At 45.5% G+C, this 25,186-nt stretch overlaps 1 protein-coding gene across 2 annotated transcripts; it reads left to right on the forward strand.

Moving 5' to 3' along the window:
* Positions 1–2,808: 2,808 nt before the first annotated feature.
* LOC119400545 (uncharacterized) lies at positions 2,809–8,465 on the forward strand. 2 transcript variants are annotated; one of them, XM_037667605.2, is made up of 9 exons: positions 2,809–4,262; positions 4,335–4,532; positions 5,382–5,444; positions 5,807–5,839; positions 5,955–6,014; positions 6,123–6,325; positions 6,537–6,696; positions 7,356–7,490; positions 7,897–8,465. In XM_037667605.2, the coding sequence occupies exons 1-9, from the start codon at positions 4,040–4,042 to the stop codon at positions 7,905–7,907; spliced, it is 1,086 nt and encodes a 361-aa protein (XP_037523533.2). In that variant the 5' UTR covers positions 2,809–4,039; the 3' UTR covers positions 7,908–8,465. The 2 variants fall into 2 exon arrangements, with proteins under 2 accessions (XP_037523533.2, XP_049273584.1); XM_049417627.1 differs by having other exon boundaries at positions 2,809–4,532.
* Positions 8,466–25,186: the final 16,721 nt, after the last annotated feature.

Raw genomic sequence — 25,186 nt, forward strand, 5'->3', positions numbered from 1 at the left:
TGCTTTGGTGGTAATAGTTTTGGTGATTCCCGTGAGGTGGCGCTGCAAACATTATCGTTCACTGCAAAAGATTGTTATTTTGTTATTATTCCTTCAGCTTCTGCTTGATTTTTGTTGCATTGCATAGCCCTGGAAGAACTGTTAAGCAGCAGTATAAAGAATAAAAAAATCAACGCATGAAGTAGTAAAAAGACTGGAAAAACAATGCCTCCTGCCGAGATTCGAACCCCGGTTTTTTGCGTGGGAAGCAGACATTCTACCTCTGAGCCACGGCGGGCTGAGTGCTACCGATCGCAGCGCCCCAAGCGGCGTTACGGTCGTTTGGCTTCACTTTTGGAAGCTCGTTCCGAGCACTCTCCATTCTAGGTCACTCTACTTGCGTGTTTACAATTTGTTGCTGCGCGCCGCCATTGCTTGATCATAGTTGCCAACTGTTATAACTGCCACCGCCATCCATAAACGTAGGCCGCCACTGTTTAATCGCCACTGTTTTTCATTTCAGCTGCTAGTAAATTTGTTTTTACCGCATTTTATAACTTTAAAATTATGCACAGTGGAGTTATTACACTATTGAGCTCACGTTTATGTCGTTTTAAAACTAAAATTGCGTCTATCATCATCACTGCCATCACAGTAGCGCGGGATACACTGTAGGGACGGCCGCCATTTCTTTTGTATGATTTCTTGGTAACGCGAAGCGGGCTTTTCAACAACTTCCTCTTCGAGAACTGCGTACCTGGCTTCACGCTCCGTAAGGTTCTACACGACTGGAGATCCCGTGTCTGACTTGCGGCCGTGGACGAGCTCCTTGTCTGAGTATTACTTGACCAAGGTGAGCGGGACCGCGCGCTTGTCAAGGCTGTTATCCCTTGTATGCAACCAGCTGCTTTCTTGCTTGTAGTCGCTAGAAGCCATGTGACAGTTGTGACTATCAAATTTTGTTAGGATTTCTACAAACATGCAGAGGCCTCGCAAAAAGCTCGTTACGGAGAAGGCATCGCGGGAAGCAAGTAGGACACATCTGCTAATTGAACCCTTGTGCGCTGTGCAGGAGTGTTTGGGAGACAGTGCTTGTGCGGCTTCCGCCACCCAGCCATGTAGAGGAGCCACAACGTTTGGCATTGCAAAACATGATGACTTAGCTGTGCATAGTGAATGTAGTAGTGCCTCGCATGAAATCGCCCATTTTGCGAATCGTGATGCCGATTCCACACAATCGTCAAATAGTTCGTCAGGTGATTCAGATGATTTGCCTGGAGCCTCATGTCAAACTCGCATTTTTCTTCTGTGCCCGTTCTTTCATCAGAAGAAGTAGCACCGCAAAAAAAGCTTTCGAGAGGCTCTGCGTCAATGGGCAGTTGAGATAACATAAAGCGCAAAGCATTAAACCAGCTATTGAAGCTGCATAAACGTTACAGCATCTTTCCGAACTTGACCTCCCTGATGACGCGCGTGCACTCCTCAAACGCCGCGACTAGAAACACCGAGTACTCCGTGGTGGCCCTGTCTCCGGGCGAATATTGTCATTTTGGTCTCGCTGCCGGGCTTAAACATTCGTTGAAGTTCGTGAAAGACCCTCCTAGTATTGTTTCGCTCATTGTCAATGTAGATGGTCTGCCCCTTGCAAAAAGCTCAAGAATGCAACTTTGGCCTATACAATGTAGAGTTAGTAACTGTGGTGAGGGCTTTGGGCCATTTGTTATCGGGGCTTATGCGGGGCCTTCAAAGCCGCATTCATCCAATGCCTTTTTGAGAGCTTTTGTTGATGAGTTGCAGTATTTGCTGGCGAATGGGCTTGTTGTGAATGGCAAGCCAATTGAGGTTTGTCTGAAGGCTCTTGTTTGTGATGCGCCAGCACGGTCTTTCGTAATGATGACCAAAGGCCACAGTGGCTACAATGGCTGTCCCAAGTGCTGTGTTGAGGGTGCATACATTGGAGGCAAGGTTGTGTTCCCCGATTCAGACTGTCCCCTCCGCACAAATGCTAGCTTCAGGCAGCAGCACGACTCCGAGCATCACAGAGGAACATCAATTCTTGTTGAGTTGCCTCTTGACACTGTGTGCGATGTTCCTCTCGACTATATGCATGTTGTTCTGTTAGGTGTTGTGAAAAAGCTTTTTTCCCTGTGGCTTTCAGGTCCTTTAAATGTTCGACTGGGACCACTTCAACGTCATACATTCAATCAGCAAAGCACTGCCTTGCGTCGCTACATCCCGCGTGAATTCCCACGTAGGCCTAGGGGTGTCGATGAGTTAGATAGATGGAAGGCTGTTGAATTTAGGCTTCTTCTGCTCTACACAGGGCCTCTTCTTCTCAACGGCATTCTCGCAGATGACATTTATAAACATTTCTTGCTTCTCCATGCCTCGCTGTCAATTTTGGTTAACAAGCAGTTGTGCAGTCAACATGCTGACTATGCCGGGGCACTCCTGAAACATTTTGTTGCCAGTTTTGCCCATTTGTATGGAAAAGAGCACATGTCGTTCAATGTTCATTGCTTGTTACACTTGTCTGATGACGTCAAACGCCATGGTGCATTGGACTGCTTCAGTGCGTTTCCCTTTGAAAACAATATGAAGCAATTAAAGAGACACCTTCACAAACATGGGAAACCATTACAACAACTTGCAAATAGAATGGCAGAGGCACAATCAGCTGCTTCTGAAGTGCCTTGCAGGCAACATGATCTTATTCCCAGACAACCTTGTGAAAATGGTCCACTCCTTCCTACATGCTGCCTTCCATGCTTCAAAACTCTGAAGTATCAAAATTTTGTACTGGGCATAGAAGAGCCGGACAACTGCTGCATGCAGGGTGAACATATTATTATTGCAAGAAACATTGCTTCCATGAGGGGTACAGAAGAGATTTGCATCATTGGTCAAGAATTTTTGCATAAAAAAGATTTCTACGCACACCCCTTTGAATCTTCAAGACTTGATATTTATATTGTTTCAGGTCTTTCAGACCTCAAAGTGTGGCCTGTGAGCAATGTGCGAAAAATGGTCAAGCTCCCATGGAAGACGCAGTTTGTAGTAATGCCAGAGTTGCATACCATTTAGTATGTGTTCCAAGATTAGCTCATTTTAGTGTCGTGTTCTGTGCTTTTTCCTCGTAGCAGTGAGGAACTTGTTCTGGTGCTGACTTTTCCCTGAATACTCTTATTTGCCTTCACACAAGCTCTTGTATGAGTGTGGTAGCGAATGAGAGGCCTTACTGAAGTTTTTTTCTGGCTGCTGTAAAATAATTCTTCATGCCACTAGACCGTGCCACAATATTGAGGAATTTGGGCATCTGCAGCTGTTCGAAAGTATGTGTAGATCCTTTGTTGGCTCACAGCTGCTCGTTTCGATTCCCAAGAAATGTTGGTGAGTATAGATTGTTTTCCAAGCATCTTACGTGGGGATCCTTTAAAGCGTTTTAGCAGGACCATTGACAACAGTTCTATAAAAACTGTTGTGGCCTGTCATGTAGCATCTTATTTTGGTATCTAACACAGCGTTATTACTTGAACTTTGAAGTTGAAGTGTGGAGCTTGTTTTCTGCTGTTGACATGTAAACCTTTCATCTCCCGATTCTAAATGTCTGGCTTCATGTGCAAATACATTTCCTATGGCTTGTCAACGATGCTTTGACTTAAGGTTTTATCATGTTGCGATGAAGGCATTTTGGTACAAAATTTATTTTTGAACAGCCAACATGACTATATTTTTGTCGTATAAGCAGATGTCTGCCTTTGTAGCTTGCCAAACGCTGAGAGCTATAGCTTGACAAAGCTTGAAAAATTATTTTGAAACATGCTTCTCCTAGGCCAGGTCAGTGTATTCTATGTTCAACTTAATTCTTGAGTAGCTCTCTGCTATTGTGTAATTGTGAAAGCCTGATCATGATTGAGCATGTAATGGTCACTTATATACATAGTTTCCATGGTACTATTCTTATTTGAAGCAACAGTGTGCTTATAGTAATGAAAATTTGTATTGTTTGCGAAGTTAAAATGCTTTCTTGACAAAAAATTAGGAAGTGCTGTTTTGTGCAATGGTGGCACTACAATTCAGAATTCTTTTCCAGATGAGCTATGCTATTGTGGAGTTCACTGCCTCTAAAGAGGTTGAAATTGTGCCAACTACTTGGGTCACCGGGAGCGTGTGCGTCTGGCCGCATAATGTAAAAGCAGAGAAGGCTGGGAAAATGGCAAAGAAGCAGCATCCACCACAGTCATGGTGGAAGCAGTATGAAATTGCTGTGAAAGGTTTGTTCGGTAAGCGCATTTCAGTCACCTTACGCCTTAAGCCAGGGGTGATTATATTGATCACATTTTGCACTTTTTCAGTTACCTATGAACATGCCCGGAAAAAGCTAAATGACAGTCAGTTCCATTCAGACCTGGCCAGTGAAACTGAAATGCCTCCATTGAAGAGGCGTAGACGGCCACCAGCAGTCTGGAGTGACTCTGACAGTGAAGAGGAGGAGGAAGACTCTGCCACAAGCCAGCCAGGACTGCCACCTATCCCAAATAATTTTCCATCTGGTATTGTAAAATGTATTTGCCATTACTTTTCAAGATCATTGCATTAAGGACGTAGCTTTAGCCTTGCAAGCACTCAGTTGGTGCATGAGGCCAATTTTTTCTCAACCCTCTGATGTTACAATGCACCACCTCCTTTCTTTCATCTGCATTGAATATTTGGATACCAGCATTGAATAACTCCTCGTTAGAAGAGAAAAGCAGGCTGCTAGATGCATTCGTAGCTAGCCTGTTATTGACAATGCTCATGTTCCTTTATCAATAGGATTTTAAAATTTACAAAGCATATTTCCAAACAGTGAAATTAAAATGATGGGCGAGTGGGCGTGTTGGTAATTATTCATAACGAAGGTGGCAGTGCACGGTTGAAACACACAAGTAGGACGAGATGGGACGAAGTGCTTCGTCCATCTCGCTCTCCCCTGTGTTTCAGCAGTGCACTGCCAACTTCACAGTAAAATAAATGCAACGCTTGGAATGCTTTTCTGGTAATTTCACATTGAATGTCTAGTCAGCACTTGTTTTCGACAAGTGTGAACAAGGTATTTACCTTGCATGTACACTGAAACTTTGCTAGTTGCCCCTCTGGCATTTATTCACTTGCCAGAAATGTTTATCATGGAGTATAGCATGAATAGAATTGTGACATTCATGCAATTGTAGCAGATTGCTACAAAAGAAATTCATTCTGCAACAATGAACTGTGGAATTGTAGCTTTGAAGTTCAGTATAAATACTGGAGCTTTTGTAAGTTTGTTTTATAGGAGTATACTGTGCTCCACAGCCAGTGTATGGCTGCGATTAATGCTAATAGGAATCATTACGTGATGGACTACACGTATTGCTTTCTAGGAATAACCTCGAGTGAAGCAACAAGTATGCCCACATTTGGCCAGGGAGACAAAGGCACAGCAGGTATTCTCACACATATACAGCTGTCTCGTTACAAAATTACGATTTACGTGCGTATTTATTATTTTTTGTGTGTAACGAATTTAGCAACTTTCTGTCGTTCTAACCTATAGGTTAGAACCACAGATAGCTGTAAAGCTTCTTAAGAGCCATGCATAAATGAATTCTCAAGCATTGTAGAAGCAAGTGGATGAACCAAAATATGTTAACCTCCATAATTCAGTTTTATAATTGAACTAGTAAACCTTTGCTATCGGTAATTTCTTTGCTCTGCTAGGCTCTTTGTCACTATCTGTTGCACATCAGAATTTCTAACAAGTAGAGCGGCTCTTGTGGCTCACTGCTCTCGTTCTTCGACACTGCAGGGACCCAGTTGTCAGAGACAAACTCGCCACAAGGTACGTCTGATAACCACTGTTGATGAAGGTATGTGCCAGATAAGGGAGGTCAAAGTTAAATAAATCATTAGCCAGTTACTCCAAACTACTAATGAATTGAAATTGTGCTTTTCAGGTGAACAGACAGCGCAAGAACGGCCACGAAACTCGCCTCATGATTGTTGTGTAGAGAAGAGTACGCACATTTTGAAAGATATGAATGCAGTTTTCAGTAAAATGGTTTGCTTAAAATGTTCTTGAACCCTACTAAGTTTTAATAGCGTTTATTTACAATATTTTTCAGACTTCCAGCGGCATGTGCTACGACTGCTGAACACGCTTCGCTTCATGCTGGAACAGCAAGCGGACACCCTGAACAAGTTGTGCGATATGCTTCCCACTTCTTCAGTCACCGAATGCGCAGAGCTCTTAGGCCATCCGCTAAGCAGTCTTGAAGAACTACAAGAGTTCGACGACAAGCTCGATGCTGGAAAATTTAAGATCCTGGTAAGGGGGTTATGTTTTTTTTTTCAGTTCATCGAACTCATAATGAATATTCAAGGTGTTAAACACTGCTGTTTTGCAATATCAAGAATGTCATGGGTTTTTCGTACATTGCTTACTTGCTTTATGACTTAATACTCTTTTTCGTATTCTAAAACATTCACATCATCCAACAAGTTTCTTTGTTGAATAGAATTTTCTCTTTTGTACACAGGTTCATGAGTTGGCACAGCTTGGTGGGAAAGATGCCTACTGGGCAACAAAAAGAATCTTGTCATACTGCATCACAGACGAGGTTGCGGCACAATTTTCCTGGATGGGTCGAAAAGGAAAACTGAGCTTCTCCGCCTTGAAGATTGCTAAAGCCATAACAGGTGTGCTGTATAATATCTTACTTTTGTGTTTTACACAGAATTAGCCTTCCTCAGGAAAACAAAAACATGCTCATTGGTCTGTTTTTTTAAGTGCTGCCCGTTTATCTATTTTGTAAGTTTGCAGTGTCAGTTATCACTATTGCTATTGGTTGCATATTTCAGCACTGCAAGGATGCTGCAATTTCACTGTGCACTTAAATTTTAATGTTGGCTAAAGAAGCCTACATGGTAAAAAATCTACAATTTGGTAGCACTCTAAAGGTCCAGGCTTAGCTTTAGAGGCTAAAAACTTAAAATATTATAGTTTGTCTGGTAAAAAGCGAAGGGCATAAATAAAGTGTAAGATCACTGTGCAACCTTTCAGTGCAAGGCAGTGTGAGGTGATTGAAATAGCAGCCGAAATAAAAAATGTAAAGCAATCATTTGATTGTTTTGGCTCGTGTTCTGCCTCGTTATCATTTGAAAAAGCAAGTGTCACTGATGTGCCCAACTCTATTCAATATAACAAATCTATTATGTGTGGAAGGACTTCGAGTAGGCAGTAATTTATTTCTCAATTTTTTGTAGGCTCAGCAGACTGTTTATGACTCTTGAAATTTGTATTTTCACCAAGACAACTGTTATTGTTGAGATGATTTAAGGAATCTTGTAAATTTCAGATGCTGCTCGCAAAGCGCCAAACGCAACCGCTGCCGACGTTGAGGCCTCTATCAAATCGTGGCTCCGACATGCCCCCGAGCGCCTTGCCACCAGGTTTCAGAAGTCAAAGCAAGGACAACTTGAGCAAGCAGCAGGTAATGGAATTCACATTGTCGCATCATGTAAAATCCTGAACAGTGCACAAAAATGTTGTGCCTGTATTCCTAATGTGTAAGTGTTCTAAGCAGTCGATATGGTGAAATCTGTGTTGAGCTTGTGACCTACCTTATACTCTTTGTATTATCTTCAGCCAGGCTCCTGTACACTGCACAAACTAGCTCGGAAGAAAGGCCCCAAAGTTCCTTACTTGTTTTACCATCTTTGTTGCTGCCCTTGTCCACATGTTTGTCCTTGTTCTTAGTTGTGTAGAAATGTATATTCCCACTTAGCAGCCGACTGAAACCATGCTAATGAGATGTTACACAGTAGATGCCTATAAAAATCCCATTTCACAAGTAGCGTCTGACAATCGTCTTTGTCATGGCATTTTTGCTGTTTCAGATACTGACTGAAACTTTCGCCACGGCCCAGCTTCTGATTCCCTGGTCGTTCTGGGGATATTGATGGCAGCAGATTGAACTTTTAGATGTTTTATGCCCTCACTTTGTCATAGTGTTGTGATGCTCCAGAGCTTCTGGTCTTTATGTTTAAATTTAATGTCTTTAAATGTTTTAGATGTATGTCTCATGCACTCATGTTTTAGGTGCTTTATAGGTTTATTTGTATATGTAGAGCCATTGAATTTAGCCATGACCATTTGTATGGATATTGTTGTGCTTGGCGAGATTAATGGCTGTGACAGATTGATGGTATGTTTCTGTGAATGAAAGTGCCCTTATGTATTGTGTCTGGGGGCAAGAAAAAGTCTTTCATCATATCGTGCTTAGGAGGATACAGGGTGTCCCATGTAACTTTAGCCAAACTTTAAAAATATGCAAATGCCACCTAGCTCAACAGAACCAAGGTAATGCTGTTTGCGGTCGCTTAGAGATACTCAGAATATTTTTTTGCATTCCACATAATTGCATAATAAGTCTTAATTAATTAATCAACTTCCGAAATATTAAAATTAGATGAAAAGTATCAATAAGAAAACTGTAGAGCAACATGAAAAACTCCCGATACAGCTTTCTGTTACTCAATACGTGCTACATAAAAGTGTTTTTCTGAGCGTGAAAGAAGCCCGCGAATACATGCAGTGCCTCGAGCGGCCAGGCGCGGCAATTCGGCAACGAATACCTCCAGAGACTTCAATCCGCACTCCAAGCAATCAAGAACCCCAGGTCACCTCAAGCCAGAAAAGTGCTGCTTCGCGTACGAGGAGCTCCTATTTTTGGGCCACGTTATCAGCAATACCGGAGTGCTCCCTGACCCGCAGAAAAACAGCTGCCATCGCCGCATTCCCGCCACCCACCGACAAGAAGGCGCAGCGCCGATTTCTCGGCTTGTGCGCCTATTACAGACGCTTGTCAAAGACTTTTCACGGATCGCCGAGTCACTAACGCAGCTCACGAACACCGACGTCGAATTCAAGTGGAAAACAGCGCAAGTCGAACTGACACGACGCCTGCAGACGCTCCGATACTTGCGCATTTCGACGAATACGCCGACACGGAGATTCACAACCGGTGCAAGCAGCGTAGGACTCGGCGCCGTCCTTGTGCACCGGACGGATGGATGGAAAGGGTTATCAGTTATGCTAGCCGGTCGCTGTCTAAAGCAGAGGCCAACTATTCCACAACAGAAAAGGAGTGCCTCGCCCATCTGGGCTACGTCAAGGTTTCGCCCCTACCTCTACGGCAGGCCTTCAAAGTTGTGAGCGACCATCACGCCTTGTGTGGCTAGCTAACTTGAAGGACCCTTCAGGTCGCCTTGCACGGTGGAGCCTAAGACTTCAAGAATTTGACATTACCGTCGTGTACAAGTCCGGAAAGAAACACTCCGACGCCGATTGCTTGTCTCGTGCCCCCGTCGACCCACCACCGCCCGACGACCAGGATGATGAGAGCTTCTTGGGAGCCATAAGTACCGACGACTTCGCCGAACGACAGCGAGCCGACCCCGAACTAAAGAGTCTAGTGGAATACCTTGAGGGCAGGACGACCGTTTTCCGAAAGTATTCAGGCGGGGGTTGGCGTGATTTTTCTTGAAAAACGACGTCCTCGTAAAGAAGAACTTCTTCCGGCCGATCCAGCTACCTTATCGTTGTACCTTCGGGACTGCGACCAGAAATTCTGCGTGCCCTACACGACGACCCGACGTCTGGACACTCGGATTTTCCCGCACGCTCGCACGAGTACAGGTATTACGCGCGTAGAATACTTCAAGGGCAGGACGACCGTTGTTCCGAAAGTATTCAGGCGGGGGTTGCGTGATTTTTCTGAGAAACGACGTCCTCGTAAAGAAGAACTTCTCTCCGGCCCGATCCAGCTACCTTATCGTTGTACCTTCGGGACTGCGACCAGAAATTCTGCATGCCCTACACGACGACCGACTCTGGACACCTCGGATTTTCCCGCACGCTCGCACGAGTACAGGAAAACTACTACGGGCCGCGCTTGCCGCCGACGTACTCGCTACGTAAGGAAGTGCCCAGACTCTCAGCGACGGAAGACACCGCCCACAAGACCAGCAGGCTTCCTTCAGCCGACGAGCCTCCTCGGCGACCATTCAGCAGATCAGGATGGACCTCCTGGGGCCGTTCCCATCCTAGGCTTACGGAAATAAATGGATCGTCGTGGCTACCGACTACCTCACCCGCTACGCCGAAACAAAAGCCCCTTCTTAAAGGCAGTGCGGCTGAGGTAGCCAAGTTCGTCGTTGAGAGATCGTCCTTCGACCGGCGCTCCAGAGGTTTCATCACCGACAGAGGTACGGCGTTTACGGCTGACCTAATTCAGGCGATCTGGAATACAGCCACAAAACGTGTGTTTTTTATTACCACTTTTGCTGTATTCGGTTTTCGCCCACAAAAACTGTCAGCAGTGCTCAGCGAAAACCGCGCCTCAGTGATCGAGAAGCTTCGCGATTATGTAGATGTTTTGTAATGATTCGCGCAAGACGCGAACACTCGAATTTATAGAGCTTGCGCAACTACCAGAGATAACGCTCGAATATTCGACGGCGCGTGTTAAATGCCGACGCGCTTCACCGCTTGTCAGTTGATCGACGGTCGACGCTCTGTCATCGCTATCAGTGCAGACCGTGTGTATTGCTGTAAATTAACTTGCCGTTTCTCGGCCAGAAGTCGGCCAATTAAGAGTTTCATCTTGGGATCTCGCCTGCGGTCTTCGTCGACGTCACGACCATGTAACACTATTCAGGGCACACTGGAGAGTCCGGCGATTTTCATCAAATTGGGGACAGTGGCGCAAGAGATGTTCAATAGTCTCTACACATTTGCAGCTTTCGCACATGGATGCATCTACCATGCCAATGCGATGGCTGAATGAGTTGGTAAAACGCTATGCCGATCCAAACGGCACAACATTGTAGCGTCAGTCGAGAAATCTTCGATGGCAGTGTAGCTGGAGTAATGATTCAAGGATCTGCGGGCGACGATAGGAATACAGCGGAGAATTCCAGTGCGCAAGCGTGGTATTACGCGCGATGTGACGAAGTTCTCTACCAGCGTTACTCTTGACAAGTGTATGAACAGTGTGGGTGCTCCATCGTTGGCACATCGAGCAGCGTCGTCGGCGAGGTGGTTACCACTTATGCTACTTGACACGGCAGCCATGGTAAAACAATGTCATGTCCTTGATTAGTGGCGCGATGACAAATTCATTGATTTGAGAGACCAACGGTGGAAGTTTCCAACGTCGTAGACTTCGCACACATTAAAGGGTTGCCTTAGAGTCGCAGAATATGGCCCATCTGCTAGGGATTCTTGCATAACAAAACTCCATAGCGGCTCGAAGAGCGGCGAGCTCGGAGCCCGTAGATGTCGTGATGGTGATGTCTTGAACTTGACGGTGATTGATCGAGATGGTATCACAAAGGCACCTGTCGAACTTCCCGAGACCGAAACGTCCGTGTAAACATGAATTCGTTTAGCATACGACAAATGCAAAATGTCCAGTGAGATCTGCTTGAGGGCTGCAAATGACAGGCTTGGTACCACAAAGGCACCTCTGAAGGCACCTTACGCCTTACGCCACCCAAAGGCACCTTACTCCAATGCTTTTTTTTGTTTGTCTTCACAATAGGTAACTCCAGTACTATTGCGTAAAAACAGTGTGAAAACCGCCATTTTCATCACTCGTGAGCTGTTTACAATGGACTGCGGCTCAAGACGCCCGTGTCTTAAGCCGAAACTGCTGTGACACCATCCTTAATATGTACCGCCGCCACCAACGCCACCACGCGCACGTGACGATAATTTTCTCGCCGGGAAAAAAAAAAAGAGCCAGCAAACTGATCGTCGCCATAATATTGTAACAAGCAAGTTTTATTCCAGTATGCGGAACGCGGCTAAACCTTTCATATTTAACTTCTTCGACCACGTTTGAGCTTTCTGACATTGCCCGCGCTTTACCCGGAGCCCGAACGAAGCCACTGTGTGTCGCTTCGCTGTGGACGAAACCGTGGTCGCTAAAGAAACGGTGATAGGGTCCACGCAGTTCTGAATGCACGCGCGCAGCACGCCTAGAGTCGAACCAAAACAATTGACCACAGCATCTGCGCTTAATAAACCTGGCTCCCTCATTACAATGATGATGGCGACTACGCAGTTCTTAAGGCACGCGGCGAAAATGTCAGCACTACAGCTCCCACCCGACTCGCTGACTCAATAAAAGATAGCGCCCATGCAGTCCGCATGCACCCAGTAAAAATTAAAACAAAATTGGGGGACGCTTAAGCTTCGCCTTTAAGAGAGAACTCGATAGCAATATCCTGCCCCTAGTGCGCACTCGAACCCTACGAGTGTTTAACAGAATGCGCGCAATAAGGTGGCTGCCTATGAATGGGTAGCATGCTTTAAACAGGAGCAATTATGCGCGACAACCTTTTCGAAGCTGCGATGCACCCACTACGTGGTCTTAAGGGAATACGCGCAATAATTTGTGTGCTTTTGTGAGGGGTGGCTGTCTTTAAACCACCAAGTGTTATGATATTGACGTGGTGTGACGCCCGATGGCAATGTACGCTTGTATCACGCAATATTACTGCGATATTACATCTCGTACTGTGACACCTGTATACAGGACGCGTAATTTTGGAAGCATCGAATACTTTCAGCGCAGCTCGAAGCAGAGGCGTGGCTGTGTTACAAAGTATTTTCATACACTAATCGTAAACCAGGGAACTGTACAGTGATACACCACCAGTGTTAGCTGACTACATCTTAAAACTTTGGCTGTGTGGGAACACCAGCTTGCCACGCAGACGGCCTGGGTTGGATTCTCACTCGGACGCAACATTTTTTATTTATTTTATTGCAGCTTTTTTGATTTTCGGTCACGGACAGATGATGATTTTTCGCTCACAACCAACGGTGCCGACGCCGACATTTCTGCGATGCGAGCTCTTAAACGCTATCGCGTTAAAAGAAGTTTGCGGTGAACCCTTGCTCGCGAAAAAATGCGATTGTGGTAAGACCGTGGGATGGTGGCCGCGCCTCCGTGGATCGTCCAAATTAGATGGGTTTGTCGCATATATGACGAATTATTGAATTTTCATGCCATTAAAGAGTACATATGCTTGCCGGGACCTGAAAACCTGTCAGAATTATCCAGTTTTCGGAATGAATCGGAGTCGAATCAATGAGCTTTAGTCTATTGCTTGTACAGTAAAATGTTATAAGTGTCGTGTGAAACTAAAGAAGTCACAGTTTCGCCGCAAGGGCGAAGCAATGAATGCGATGTCAAGAAAAATTACCCGTTTCCCGCTAAAGGGGAGCATGGGCGATGCGAAGCCGGAGCACTTGCACGATCGCGTTCCGTTGGCGTTCTTTGGCATGCTACGACCTGGCGTCGTGGAAACGAAGAGGAACGCTACGCGCGTCTTGTCTTCCCAGTAGCCTGGCTGTTCATTCTCACAGGGCGAGCGGGGATCGCAGTCGGCAGGCATGCGAGATGATGGCCAGCGTAGGAGAGGAGAGAGAGGGGGAGGGGACGGGCATGCGCTGGTGCTCATCGCGGCGCTGCGCAGGAGAGAATTTCGATATGCCTAGCCCGCGTTTCAGAGGAAGAGTGGACAGGGGGAGGGGAGAGGGAAAGTGGAGAGGGGAAGTGGAGAGGGGGAGGGGAGAGGGAAAGCGGAGAGGGAAAGTGGAGATGGCAAGTGGAGAGGGGAGGGGGAGGGAAAGTGGAGAGGGGGAGGGGGAGAGGGGATGTGGAGAGAGGGAAGGGGAGAGGGGATGTGGAGATATACATACTTATACATATACGGTGCATGACGGCGACGGCGGCGACGGCGACGGCAAAAATCAGCCGAGACTGTCCATATAATTGCTATCGCAATAAAAAGCTCGCATTTGCCAAGTATCTCAAACACGCTAAAAGCATTTTTGTGCCATCTAAGTTGTTCCGTTAAACAAAACGACTGTATTGCGAAGCAGGACCCAATTGTATTTTTCATTACAAACAGATTGGACGTAACCGCAATGAAACAACGCTAGACACGTGCAGTGCATGGTGATGGATCAGTGGTATGCGTGCGCGGCTCGTGAATCGAAGGTCGCGGGTTCGATCCCGGCCGCGGCAAGTCGCATTTCGATTTGAGTCGAAATGGCAGAGGCCCGTGCGCTGTGCGATGTCAGTGCAGGTTAAAGAACACCAGATGGTCGAAATTTCCACAGCCCTACAATACGGCCTCTCTAATAATTATGTCGTGGTTTTGGGACGTAAAACCCCGATATAAAAAATAAGCAGACACGCGCAAGAAAAGTATGCGCCATATCATGCGCCCGCAAAGATAACCTGAAAACACGGCGGAGTTAATATAACAGCAATAGAACTTTAACAATAAATTTTCACTCGTGCGTGGCTTGCATAAATCCTAGATACTAGCAATTCACCGTAGTGGCAGTTGATACTGCTGAGAGAGCGCTAAATTAATAGCACCGAAATATATTTTCCGCGGCATAGAAGGCGGCTGATATACACAGCTGGGCGTAGCACGGAATCACAGGGTAACTCGGCGTGCGCATATTCCTATTGGAAAAGCTCCTTGGATTGAGGCAGAATGTTTATACACCGGCTATTGCCGCAAGAGGGCGCGATATGTAAACCTAGTGCAAATGAGGAGGAAGTAGGTGCACTGGAAGAGCAAGGCATTTCATTGCTCCTTCCTCACTATTTTCGGTTTTTTAGAGTATTCCTTGAGCCGCAGTTCTCTCGCGTGCAATGCTTACAATATCAACGATTTATCATATTATTTACCACTGTCTTACAATGCACTGCCAGGAATTTAAACCAACTCTAATATTTCTAAAACTAAGCAGAGTTAATCATTGGCTGAGTTTATTATAGGCTGCCTTTATTACGAGCAGTGGTGGTGCTGCGGTTATCGTGCTTAATTCCTGACCCGAAAGTCACGGGATCGAAACCCGGCCGCGGCAACCGCATTTCACTGCAGGCAGAATGCTAGCGGCCCGTGTGGGTGATTAAGGTAGGCATTATGGAACCCTAGGTGGTCGGCATTAAAGCCCCTTGATGTTGGAAAGTAGCGACGCTCCTTTATCCACGCCGGCTCATCCTCGCCGCGCCGTCTACCTCCTCTTTTTTCACCCTCTCTGTCGCGGAGCCGGCGCATCCGCAACGCTGAATGGCTGCGACGCGCGATAGCTCCCAGTCAGGTGACCCCGACGTCACGAGAAGCGAGCGCAAGCAAACTTCGCGCGCTTTCAGCTGCTCACGCCCGCCATGAACCCTCCAGGCGTCAACCCTCCAGGCGTGTGTGTACGGGTGTGTGCAGGTGTATGCGTGTTTGTATGTGCGCACATGTGCGCCTGCGTTTGTATGTGCGTGTGCGCACGTGTTAACGTGTGAGTGCATGTGCGTGCGTTTGTGTATTCGCGGTGTTTGTGCGTGTACGCACGTATGTGTATGCGTGCGCCTGCGCGTGCGTGTCTGTATACTCTGTATCACTTGTGCATGCGCATGCGTTTCTGTATCGCTGTGTATGTGCGTGCGTGTCTGTATCGCGTGTGTATGCATGTATGTGCGTGCGTGTCTGTATCGCGTGTGTATATCTGCGTGCGTGTCTGTATCGCGTGTGTATGTATGTATGTGCGTGCGTGTCTGTATCGCGTGTGTATGTATGTATGAGCGTGCGTGTCTGTATCGCGTGTGTATGTAGCTAAGAGCGTGCGTGCCTGTACCGCGTGTGTATGTAGGTATGAGCATGCGTGCCTGTATCGCGTGTGTATGTATGAGCGTGCGTGTCTTATCGCGTGCGTATGTATGTATGTATGTGCGTGTCTGTATCGCGTCTATATGCGCGTGTATATGTATGTATGTGCGTGCGTGTCTATATCACGTGTGTATGCGCATGTGTATGTAAGTGCGTGCGTGTCTGTTCGCATGTCCACGCACGTGTGTCTATAACACGTGTGTACGCGCGTGTGTATGTATGTGCGTATCTATATTGCATGTGTATGAGCGTGCCTGCCTGTATCCCGTGCGTATGATCGTGTGTATCTATGTGTGTGCGTGTCTGTATCGCGTGTGTGTGCATGTCCGTGTGTGTACGTATGTGCGTGTCTTTATCACGTGTAGGCGTGTGTGTGTGCCTGCGTGCATGCATCGTGTGCGTGCGTGCGTGTCTGACAGCGGCATTGACACAAAAAGGCTTCGGGCTCACTCATTTGGCCCAATTTAAGTAAACCACCACATTCCTTTTTGGGTGCCTTCTTTTAGGTCATCAAGACCACAATTATGAAAAAAATTCTCGCCTATGCTTTATGCTGGTTACATTATATGCGTTAATACACCGCGTTAAGGACAGCCCAGGCGGCGACGGGAAGGTAAACCGCTCCGCCAGTTGATATACTCATTTTTTTTCGAAGCGCTTATTTGTATATACCGAAGCGTCTTTAAAAAATATATTTGTCACTTTGTTCTATCGGAAGCCCACTTTCGTCATGACTATTGCTTAAGAAACAGGTTCTCATTTGACGCTTCAAGGGGCCGATTAAACAAGCGCGCGCAGTGATTTTAATGCGGCTGCGGCGAGCCAGTGGAGGGTTCAGCGTGCCGTGCGCAGCGCGCCGGCCAGGGGAGGGGAGAAATCCGAGGAGAATTGAGGAGGAAAACGCGCGCGCGGAGGATAGTGTCGCTACTTTCTAGATCAAGGGACTTTAGTCGGCATTTCTGCAGCCCTCCACTACGGCATGTCTCATAATCACATCAAGGTTTCGGGATGTAAAACCCAATAATTATTGTTATTAGGCTCTCATTATCTGGCTATCTGTCGACATCCTCATTTCTTTCCCATTCGATAGCTGTTTTACACGAAGTGGGACTAATTACATTTCCGCTACTTAACTCCGACTTATCCTTAGACAGCCATCATTTTCATAACATAACGAATGCCATATTAGGTTCTCCGAGGAACGTTAACATCTCTCACCTGAAATTGAATTTACCTTACAAAAACTCACAATGCTTTCAACGAGTGTCCACAGTAAAAATGCATACCTATTAAGACTCACAATTTGCCTTAAGAATTTGCCGAATACTAGAAAGCGGAATCCATCCGGTGTCGATATTCTAACGAGCACTTGATGTCGCCGTGCAATAAACTGTAGCTATATGACTATCAATATTACCTATCACTAATTCCCTAACCACTCATATAGTTTGCCTTTATTATCATAATACATATGCAGAGTCATGCTTTCACTCGCTTCTCTCTTGTTATTGCTCCTCTAGACATCAGTACACAGCATCGCGCGAACGACTCTTCTTATGCTATCCAAGCAGCAGATGTCACTCCGCGGAAACTTTCCATGATATTTGGTACGTCAGAGAATGTACTTCATTGTCTTCTTCTTTATCGCCTCAGTTTCACGCTTTCGCAAAGCTGAAGTGAGCGTGACGCTCGCTTCCTTACAAAAGTAAGGTTGTAAATAGAATCCCTCTTTCTTGTGTTAAGATATGCATATTCTCCGTGCAGACGTAACTCCGCTGCCCGAGCGAAGGCGTCCCTAGCGGCAAGAAGCACAGATTTGGCGGGACACTGCAAACGGGTTTGAGCCCTTTAGGGAGTTTCGGGCTCGACGCATAACGTGCATCTAAAAGGTACTACGCAAAAGCCCCTTCAAAAGGAGGTTCAAAAGGAGGTTTTATTTACATCCTGTAAGGGAGTGATTAGACGGAACTAAGGAGGTAAATTTGTGTTTTTATTGAACTCATTTTGAGGGCTTGAACGGAGCGCATTGGAAGTTTTTCTGGTTCTTTTGAGAGCTTTTAAAGCCTCCTTTTGGAGGTAAAGTTGGTGTTTTTATGTAAGCCATTTTGGGGGCTTGAACAGAGCGCATTGAGAGTTTTTCTGCTTCTTTTGAGAGCTGTTAAAGCCTCCTTTTATACGAGGCCCTAGAGCGGTCGCGAAATGAAAAAAAAGAGTATATTTTAGGCAGTATATTACGTTTACCGGCCAATTTCCGCTACTATTCATCACTAGGACATAATAGAAAATGGACATCAAAGTATTTATGCACAATCATGACATTTGAATACAAGTACGCACGACACAGGAATCGAACTCGCGACCACCCGCACTCAAAGCAAGCACTATAACCATTACACCACAGCGCCACCACTTGCAAACATGCTTTTTTCGTGGGCTTATATATGTACCAATGTATGTACGTACAAAGCGGCTGGTAACCCGTCGGCACAACTTCGAACTTCTGTTCTTGTACCATCGGCGTGTGTTTGCTCTTGCGGAAGGTCAATACATAATTTGCGGGGCGTCATGCAGGCGGAGCCGATCGACGTAAACACCCTCGGCTCCGAATTCTCCGGTTCACCGTGTCGTGCCGCTAGAAAAATTATAAACGTGTGCCCTCTTCGCTCGCGCTAAATTCGTGAATACCAGCGTGAGAAAGGTATCTTCAGATGAGCGAACGTATGTGCATTCCATGAGCGTATGCTGTGGAGCAATTTTCGTTATTCTGCAGCCGCGAACTGCGCGCGTCCAGATGCGGCAGCGTGTTATGAGCGGTTCGAAGACCGCCTGCGTTCTCATATGAAAGTTACACACGCAGAGGCCCGACTTAGAAGAACATTGTAACGCGCCTACATTAAGTGCATTTGATGCGCGCGTACTGCCGCGAGCTGCACGCAGGGGCAGCAGCGCGCTCTGAGCAGCTGAACAAAAAGCTGTTTCCGCAATTGGCGCTTATTCGCAATGCACCCTTTAGCGCGGACCGCCTGCGTTCGCATATGAAAATTACACACGCAGAAAGTTCCAGAGTTACAAGGACATTGTAACGCGCCTACATAAAGTGCGTTGAATGCACGCGTACAGCCACGAGCAGCGCCTTCTGAGCAGCTGAACGCTTATTTCCGCAATTAGCGCTTATTCGCAATGCACGCTTTAGCACGGCATTCAGTGATTCTCTATAGCACATATTCAGTATTTGTTTGCTCTCATACTCGGATACTACCTACATTCCTTACTAATTAGCTTTTATTGGTAAGCATCACGCCACCGCGTTAAAGCGAATGCCTAACGCGTGCCCCAAGGTCAAGGTCAACCTCCCCAGTTTACCAGTGACAGGTCTCCCACAAAACAAAAAAGTTAATGTACTTGCACTTCTCTCTTGTGAACGTCCATGTGTACTTGGCCCTCCCCTCAGACAGATGATGCAGTACCCATTAAAAAAAGCATTACCCTCTTCCTCAATGAAACAGCTGTTCTTGAGAAAATATGGTTCTGTTGAATGACTTCACCACAGCAGCAGAGAGGTTGGCTTGTTTGCAATTCAGAATTTCACAATCGTAACACAGAAACACGAGGACTGTAGCAAATATGCAGAAAACTGGAAAAACTATCATATATGCACTCCCTCGTCCACCTGCACACTACGTTAAACTTTATTTATACAACAGCAACCTTCAATTATGCTACTATTGATAAAAGATCACCCAATCTACGTTAGAACACAGTGATGACTTTGTCTTTCTGTTGCCTATCTTCTACAATGTGTCATAATCTGTGAATCATCTGCTCAATGTGTTTGGTAATAAAACACAAGCAGTTACATTGAGCAGGTAGTGTTTCAGCAATTTGTTTTGCAAGCACAAATTAATTTCTTCAATATGCATGCACGACAAGTAGTCATACTTCAATTGATACAAGAACCAGTGGTTGCAACATTTTATTGGAATCAAAACAGCAGCAGTTCTCGTGTCAATGTAAGGATATAGGTGTATATCTCCATCGTCGTGCACAGAACCTACTCCCAAAACTGAACACGTGGAACAACATATACAGTACAGCCTAAGCACTATACATAATTCACAGCAGTAAAGCAATACGAAAGTAGGGTGTAAAATCTCATCATGATGCGCACTAACGTGTGCACTTCACCGTGCCAGTATGTAAGTATAATCCAAAAAAATAAGCTACCCAAGGAACTTGGTGTCAGCCTACACACGAAGGCAACTAATTAGTACAATAAGGCTAGCATCACTTTTGGGAAATATGAAACCGTGTAGACAGGCAGTTGTACAGTTTTTTATTGCATTAGTTTGCCCTATGGCATCAAAACATGTCGCAGATGATTTTGGAGTTGAGCTTCCTACAAAAAAGCCCAAAATAGACCTGTGGTGTTGACTGTAGGCCCACTTACCAAGGTGCATAAAAGCATTCAGCAATGCCCACAAAATTACAAGGTTGCCTTCATATGTTGCTGTACATATTTACTCACAGATACCTGGAAGCCATCGTAAATTTCTGGAAGTGTGCTTGGGAACTTGTCGGCATAATCACATGACTGCAATGTACCAATACTTCTAATATGCATAACAAGTACAGCCATGCTTCTATGTTTTTATGCCAGCTAGTGCCATCTGTAACTCAAAAGTTCATCCTTAATTCCTCACTTGATGGCGTACGCATAATTACCACATTGAAAATAATCCAAGCACCATGGCTGCAACGTCAACTTGCAATTAGGCAATCACAGGCACTAAATACAAAAATTCCTGTAAATAGTGACTGGTCGCTTTGCACACTGGATCCTAGGACTTGATATGCCATGAGGATGAATAAAAATTGACTACACATATATAGAGACTGTGAAACAGTCAGGAGTTCAGTTCATAGGTAAGGAAAACATTGAAAACAAAATCAGAACACATAGCAACGAAGGGGACGGAGCGACACACTACTAACAACTGAAGTTGAACATGTGCTTCGCTTTTTTAGTCATGCGTGTTTATATCTTTCTGTGGTTTGATTACACTTCAGTTACTAGTAGCGTACTGTCCTGTCTGCCCCCTTCATTCCTCTATGGATGTTTGATTGTTTAGTTTGTAATTTTTTCGTACTGTGTGTTTACATCTTTCTGTGGTTTCGATTAAACTTCAGTTGCTAGTAGCGCGTCATCCTGTCCCCTTCATTTCTCTGTGCTGTGATTTTTTTTGCACCCCCCTCTTTAACTATGAATATACACCAACTCGCCCAACTGCCCCTGTTAAGACTTATGTTTGCTGAATAACACTGGGTCCACTCAGCGTCTTTTTAAACAATGCGAAATTTTCAAATGCACACGATATCAGAAAGGTTGCACGCAGTATTACGCATAACACTCTGCATCAATACCAGTGTTGGCCTAAATGTGGTAAGATGTACGAGCTGTTCGACATAGTGTAAAGTGAGGCACATCAGGGTGTTCCCACAATCATGGGTGTCGGCAGGGGTTTGCACAAAGGGCACCTGCTGCCATCAAGACACACCAGCACTTGACCCCACCCAAGCTACACCAATGCTCTCCTGCTCACCAGGCCGACACGTTACGCCGCCTTGCACCCCCAAGACAAAATCCTGCCGACACTCATGGCCACAATACACTTGACTTGAACACAGACTGGTGGGCAAGCAACACTTGCTGCTTTGCCAGAAGTGTATTCCTGAAAATTACACAAAAAGAAGTCACTAAGATTTTCTGTATACATAAAAATGAATGTCTTACCGAAGATTCGCACTTGACTATCCTTATTGCAGACATTTTGTCAAACACGAAATGAATACAAAATTGAGATGCTGCTAAGTACTTCCTTGTGAGCGTTTCACTTCGTGTGCACAGGGCGAGAAACAAACGGATGTAAAAAAAAATGCGAAACACCACCAGAAGTGTACTCTTGCCATGTTTACCATTATGTGGGTAGTTTTTGATGCCAGTAAAGTTATCACTATAAGCACACTTTAAAAGGGTTGTGAATGTTAGCAAGGTCTTGATTAACCGCACCTACTCTGTTTAGGAGTGAAGATTGGGCAACTTGGCACTGAACCATGGCAAAAATAAACAGCGCACTTCTAGTGAGGATAAACTAAGGCCTGGGCACAATAACAGCGCTTTCACCTTGTCAAATTGTGTCAACAGTCATGATACTATGTAGTGAACTTGAAAACTATGGCAACATAATGCAAAACAGCAAATCAACGAGATGGAATAGACAAGATGATTCAACAATCTGGTTCAACAGACTCAACAGCTGACTTATATCAATGCGATTAAATTAGCCTTGCACATCTCATAATGGCTAAGAATATGCACATGTAACCTTGGCAAATTCCACTGTTGATACGTGACCAATGAAGTTGCATTCCTTCCATGCCGTTGAATGGCCGTTCCTTCTTTTCTGTTTTCACTGTTTTCTGATTTTGATTGTTTTCACTAGCATAAATGTTCACCCTTTTTGATTTTGTCACTTTGCAGATGGCGTAGGTGTTTGCCTTTGAATGTGCACGTTTCTTCTGCTTTGTCTTTCCTGTTTCTTTTTGTATGCGTATATGTTTTGCCTTTGAACGTGCACACGTTTCTGCTGCTCTGTCTCTCTTTTTGCTCTACTGGGCCTTGTGCACTTCTCAAGCTACCATTGTCGCTTTTCACTTGAGGCCCATTTCCTGTATTTTGCTGGAATAAACATTTATCCATTCATTCAATACCATAAAACGCATGTGCTTCACAATACACACCGCAATTAGCAGATGTCTGTCACATGATATGGCCGTCATTGTATAGCTTTAACATGATTTGTTCGTTCTAGCTAAATGAATCCAAGCTAATGATGTTAATGTACCTTGATATGCTATTTCACTGTTCCTTGATGCATATGTATGAAGGTACAGTGCTTATGTACCTTAATATGCTATTCAGGAGACGGCAGAGTGCGCAATGCAAAATTGTTGCCGAAAAGTCTTTTCACTTCCTGACAATCTGTGCTTCGGTGGGTTCTCACAGTTGCATGGCGGGAGGAAAGATGTCCAGGGTAGTTGACTGCATCCAAGGTAGATGCTGCAAAATGAGAGCGCACGGTCTTGTCACATGTCAATGTGCGCAAATTGACACGATGATGAAGGATTAAGACAAACAAATGAAGTTGGAGAAAAGAATAAATCGAAAACAAAGTTGTCCTTTATGCACATTCCATCATGTGACAATGTGATAACCGTGGCCTTTTGCTCTAATGTATATTCCCTGAAAGCATCATGCCTCATTCATGCTTTATCGCAGGCAAGAAAATTATATCGTGCAAACAACTTTATCAGGGCGCACTCCTGGGTCGATTGACTGGTCGTATGAAGCATGAGTGATATTCACAGAAGTTCCAAAACATGCATCACACATCATTGCTATCTGAGTTTAACGACTTAAATGCGAAGCATTGTTAAACACTTCTACGACTTTGAACGGATCTATCTACCTATCTATCTAGCCGCCTACGACTCATAGCTCGTGTGGGTGTTTCATTAATGGGATGTATGCCAAAATTCGTGTGGCATGACACGACTGCATGAAGAACATGAATGATGGGTCTTAACTTGAAAATCATCATATGCATTTCATTAACGACATGATTTACACGTCACTCTCTTGGTTCTCTTGCGACTGTTTCGTTAACTTGATATTTACCAAAATAGGTATGGCGTCACAAGAGTGTATGACGCACATAAACGACAGTTTCTAACTTGCAAATCATGACACGCTTGTGATGTATGGCGTTATTTTGACAACATGGTCTCGGGGGCGCTAGTGGCCGTTTCGCATGTTCCATATACACCAAAATTGGTATTGTGCTGTGTGACTGCACGTCCAACATAAATTACAGCTGGCAACATGAAAATAATGACATGCATGTCATGTACACACGCCACGCTCATGGTGCGCTCGCGGCCGGTTCGCTAGCTTGACATACACCTAAATTGATATAGCGTGACGTGATTGTGCGACGAACATAAATGACATATAGTAACATGAAAATAACGACATGTATGTCATTTACGGCATGGAGCCTGGTGCACTCGCGTCCGGTTCTCTAACTTGATATCATACCAAGATTGGCATAGCGTGACGTGACTGTATGACGTATGTACATAAATGACAGCTGGTAACATGGAAACAATGAATGACATGCGTGTAATGTACGGCATGGGTTACATGCCACGCTCATGGTGCGGGCATTTCGCAAGCTTGACATGCCGATTTTCTTTTCTTTCTTTTTTTTTTTTGCTTTTCATTGCACTTTTCAAGCGACGCAATGTGCAGAAGGTCATCTATAGGTGCATAAGCGACGATAAGGGCTCGCAAAGAGAGAGAACATCAGCATTACTTACCATTTTTGTTCCTGAATGTGCCGAGCACGCAGGGTGCCCATCATCTGCTTGGTAATGCACAGCGGCACGCTCGCTTGAGTCGACAGGCCGTCGCGATTATCCCACTCGCAGCACAGCATGTCGCACTGTCGTCAAACCACGCATATCACATCCAGCGGCGAGAACACAGTGAGGCTGCAGGCACAAAACGCGCACACACGACCGACACAGCTGATCACTTGAGAAGTGGTGTTGACAAGGCCTAGCCGGCCTTGCCTAGCTACGACGATCGCGCCGCCGCGGGAACGACTCCCTCCTCACGTTTCTTTCTTTTTTTTCTGTTCTTTTTTCTTTGCGCGCGCATGCGGCGCGAAGCTTTGTCCCATTTCACTTCGGTAGCGCCTCGTCTGGCTTGCTTTTGACCTGGCGGGGGCGGGCCGAGCAGGCTGCAGCCGCCAAGGCCAAAGGGCTTGCTCGCTTCCTCTCCAGCCGTTCGGAGGGTCTCGTATATCTCTTTCTCTGGGCTATCTGTGCAAGGGATTTTTAGTGTGCTGAAGCATGCCGCCTCTTTCTTTCACTTCTTTCCCCCGCACAGCTGCATGCATGCCCGCCAGCACTGAAGGCATTATGGAAAGCTTCGGAAAAAAAAAAGAAAACATGCCAGAGGAAATGAGATGGGAGTTTTTTGTTCCTCTAACTCCATTCGACGAATGGCGTCAGATAGTGAATTTACCTCCTTTCTTCCACATATTTTCTTAACGAAGTAAAATTGAGGACGCAGAACTTTATTGCACCCACCTCATTACACCCTAAGGTAGTACTGTCCAGATGGAGGTAGTATTAAGGGGGATTGTAGGCCTTAAAACGCCCAATTCGGCTAGTTTGCGTTTGCAGTGGATGCTCTCACACGCTCGCAATGGGGTGAAATCCAGGAAAGATACCTTTTAAGATTGCCATACTTTTTGTGCTTTTCGCGCTTGGCAAGTTACCAGAGTGACGGTCCGTCCACGTTATCAAC

The sequence above is a fragment of the Rhipicephalus sanguineus genome, chromosome 7, assembly GCF_013339695.2.
Source record: "Rhipicephalus sanguineus isolate Rsan-2018 chromosome 7, BIME_Rsan_1.4, whole genome shotgun sequence".
NCBI classification, from domain to species: domain Eukaryota; kingdom Metazoa; phylum Arthropoda; class Arachnida; order Ixodida; family Ixodidae; genus Rhipicephalus; species Rhipicephalus sanguineus.

Coding starts and splice junctions, on each gene's coding strand:
- LOC119400545 (XM_049417627.1), top strand. CDS start 4,040: ATGGTGGCACTACAATTCAGAATTCTTTTCCAGATGAGCTATGCTATT. Junction 4,533..5,381: donor CCCAAATAATTTTCCATCTG/GTATTGTAAAAT, acceptor ATTGCTTTCTAG/GAATAACCTCGAGTGAAGCA. Junction 6,697..7,355: donor GATTGCTAAAGCCATAACAG/GTGTGCTGTATA, acceptor TGTAAATTTCAG/ATGCTGCTCGCAAAGCGCCA.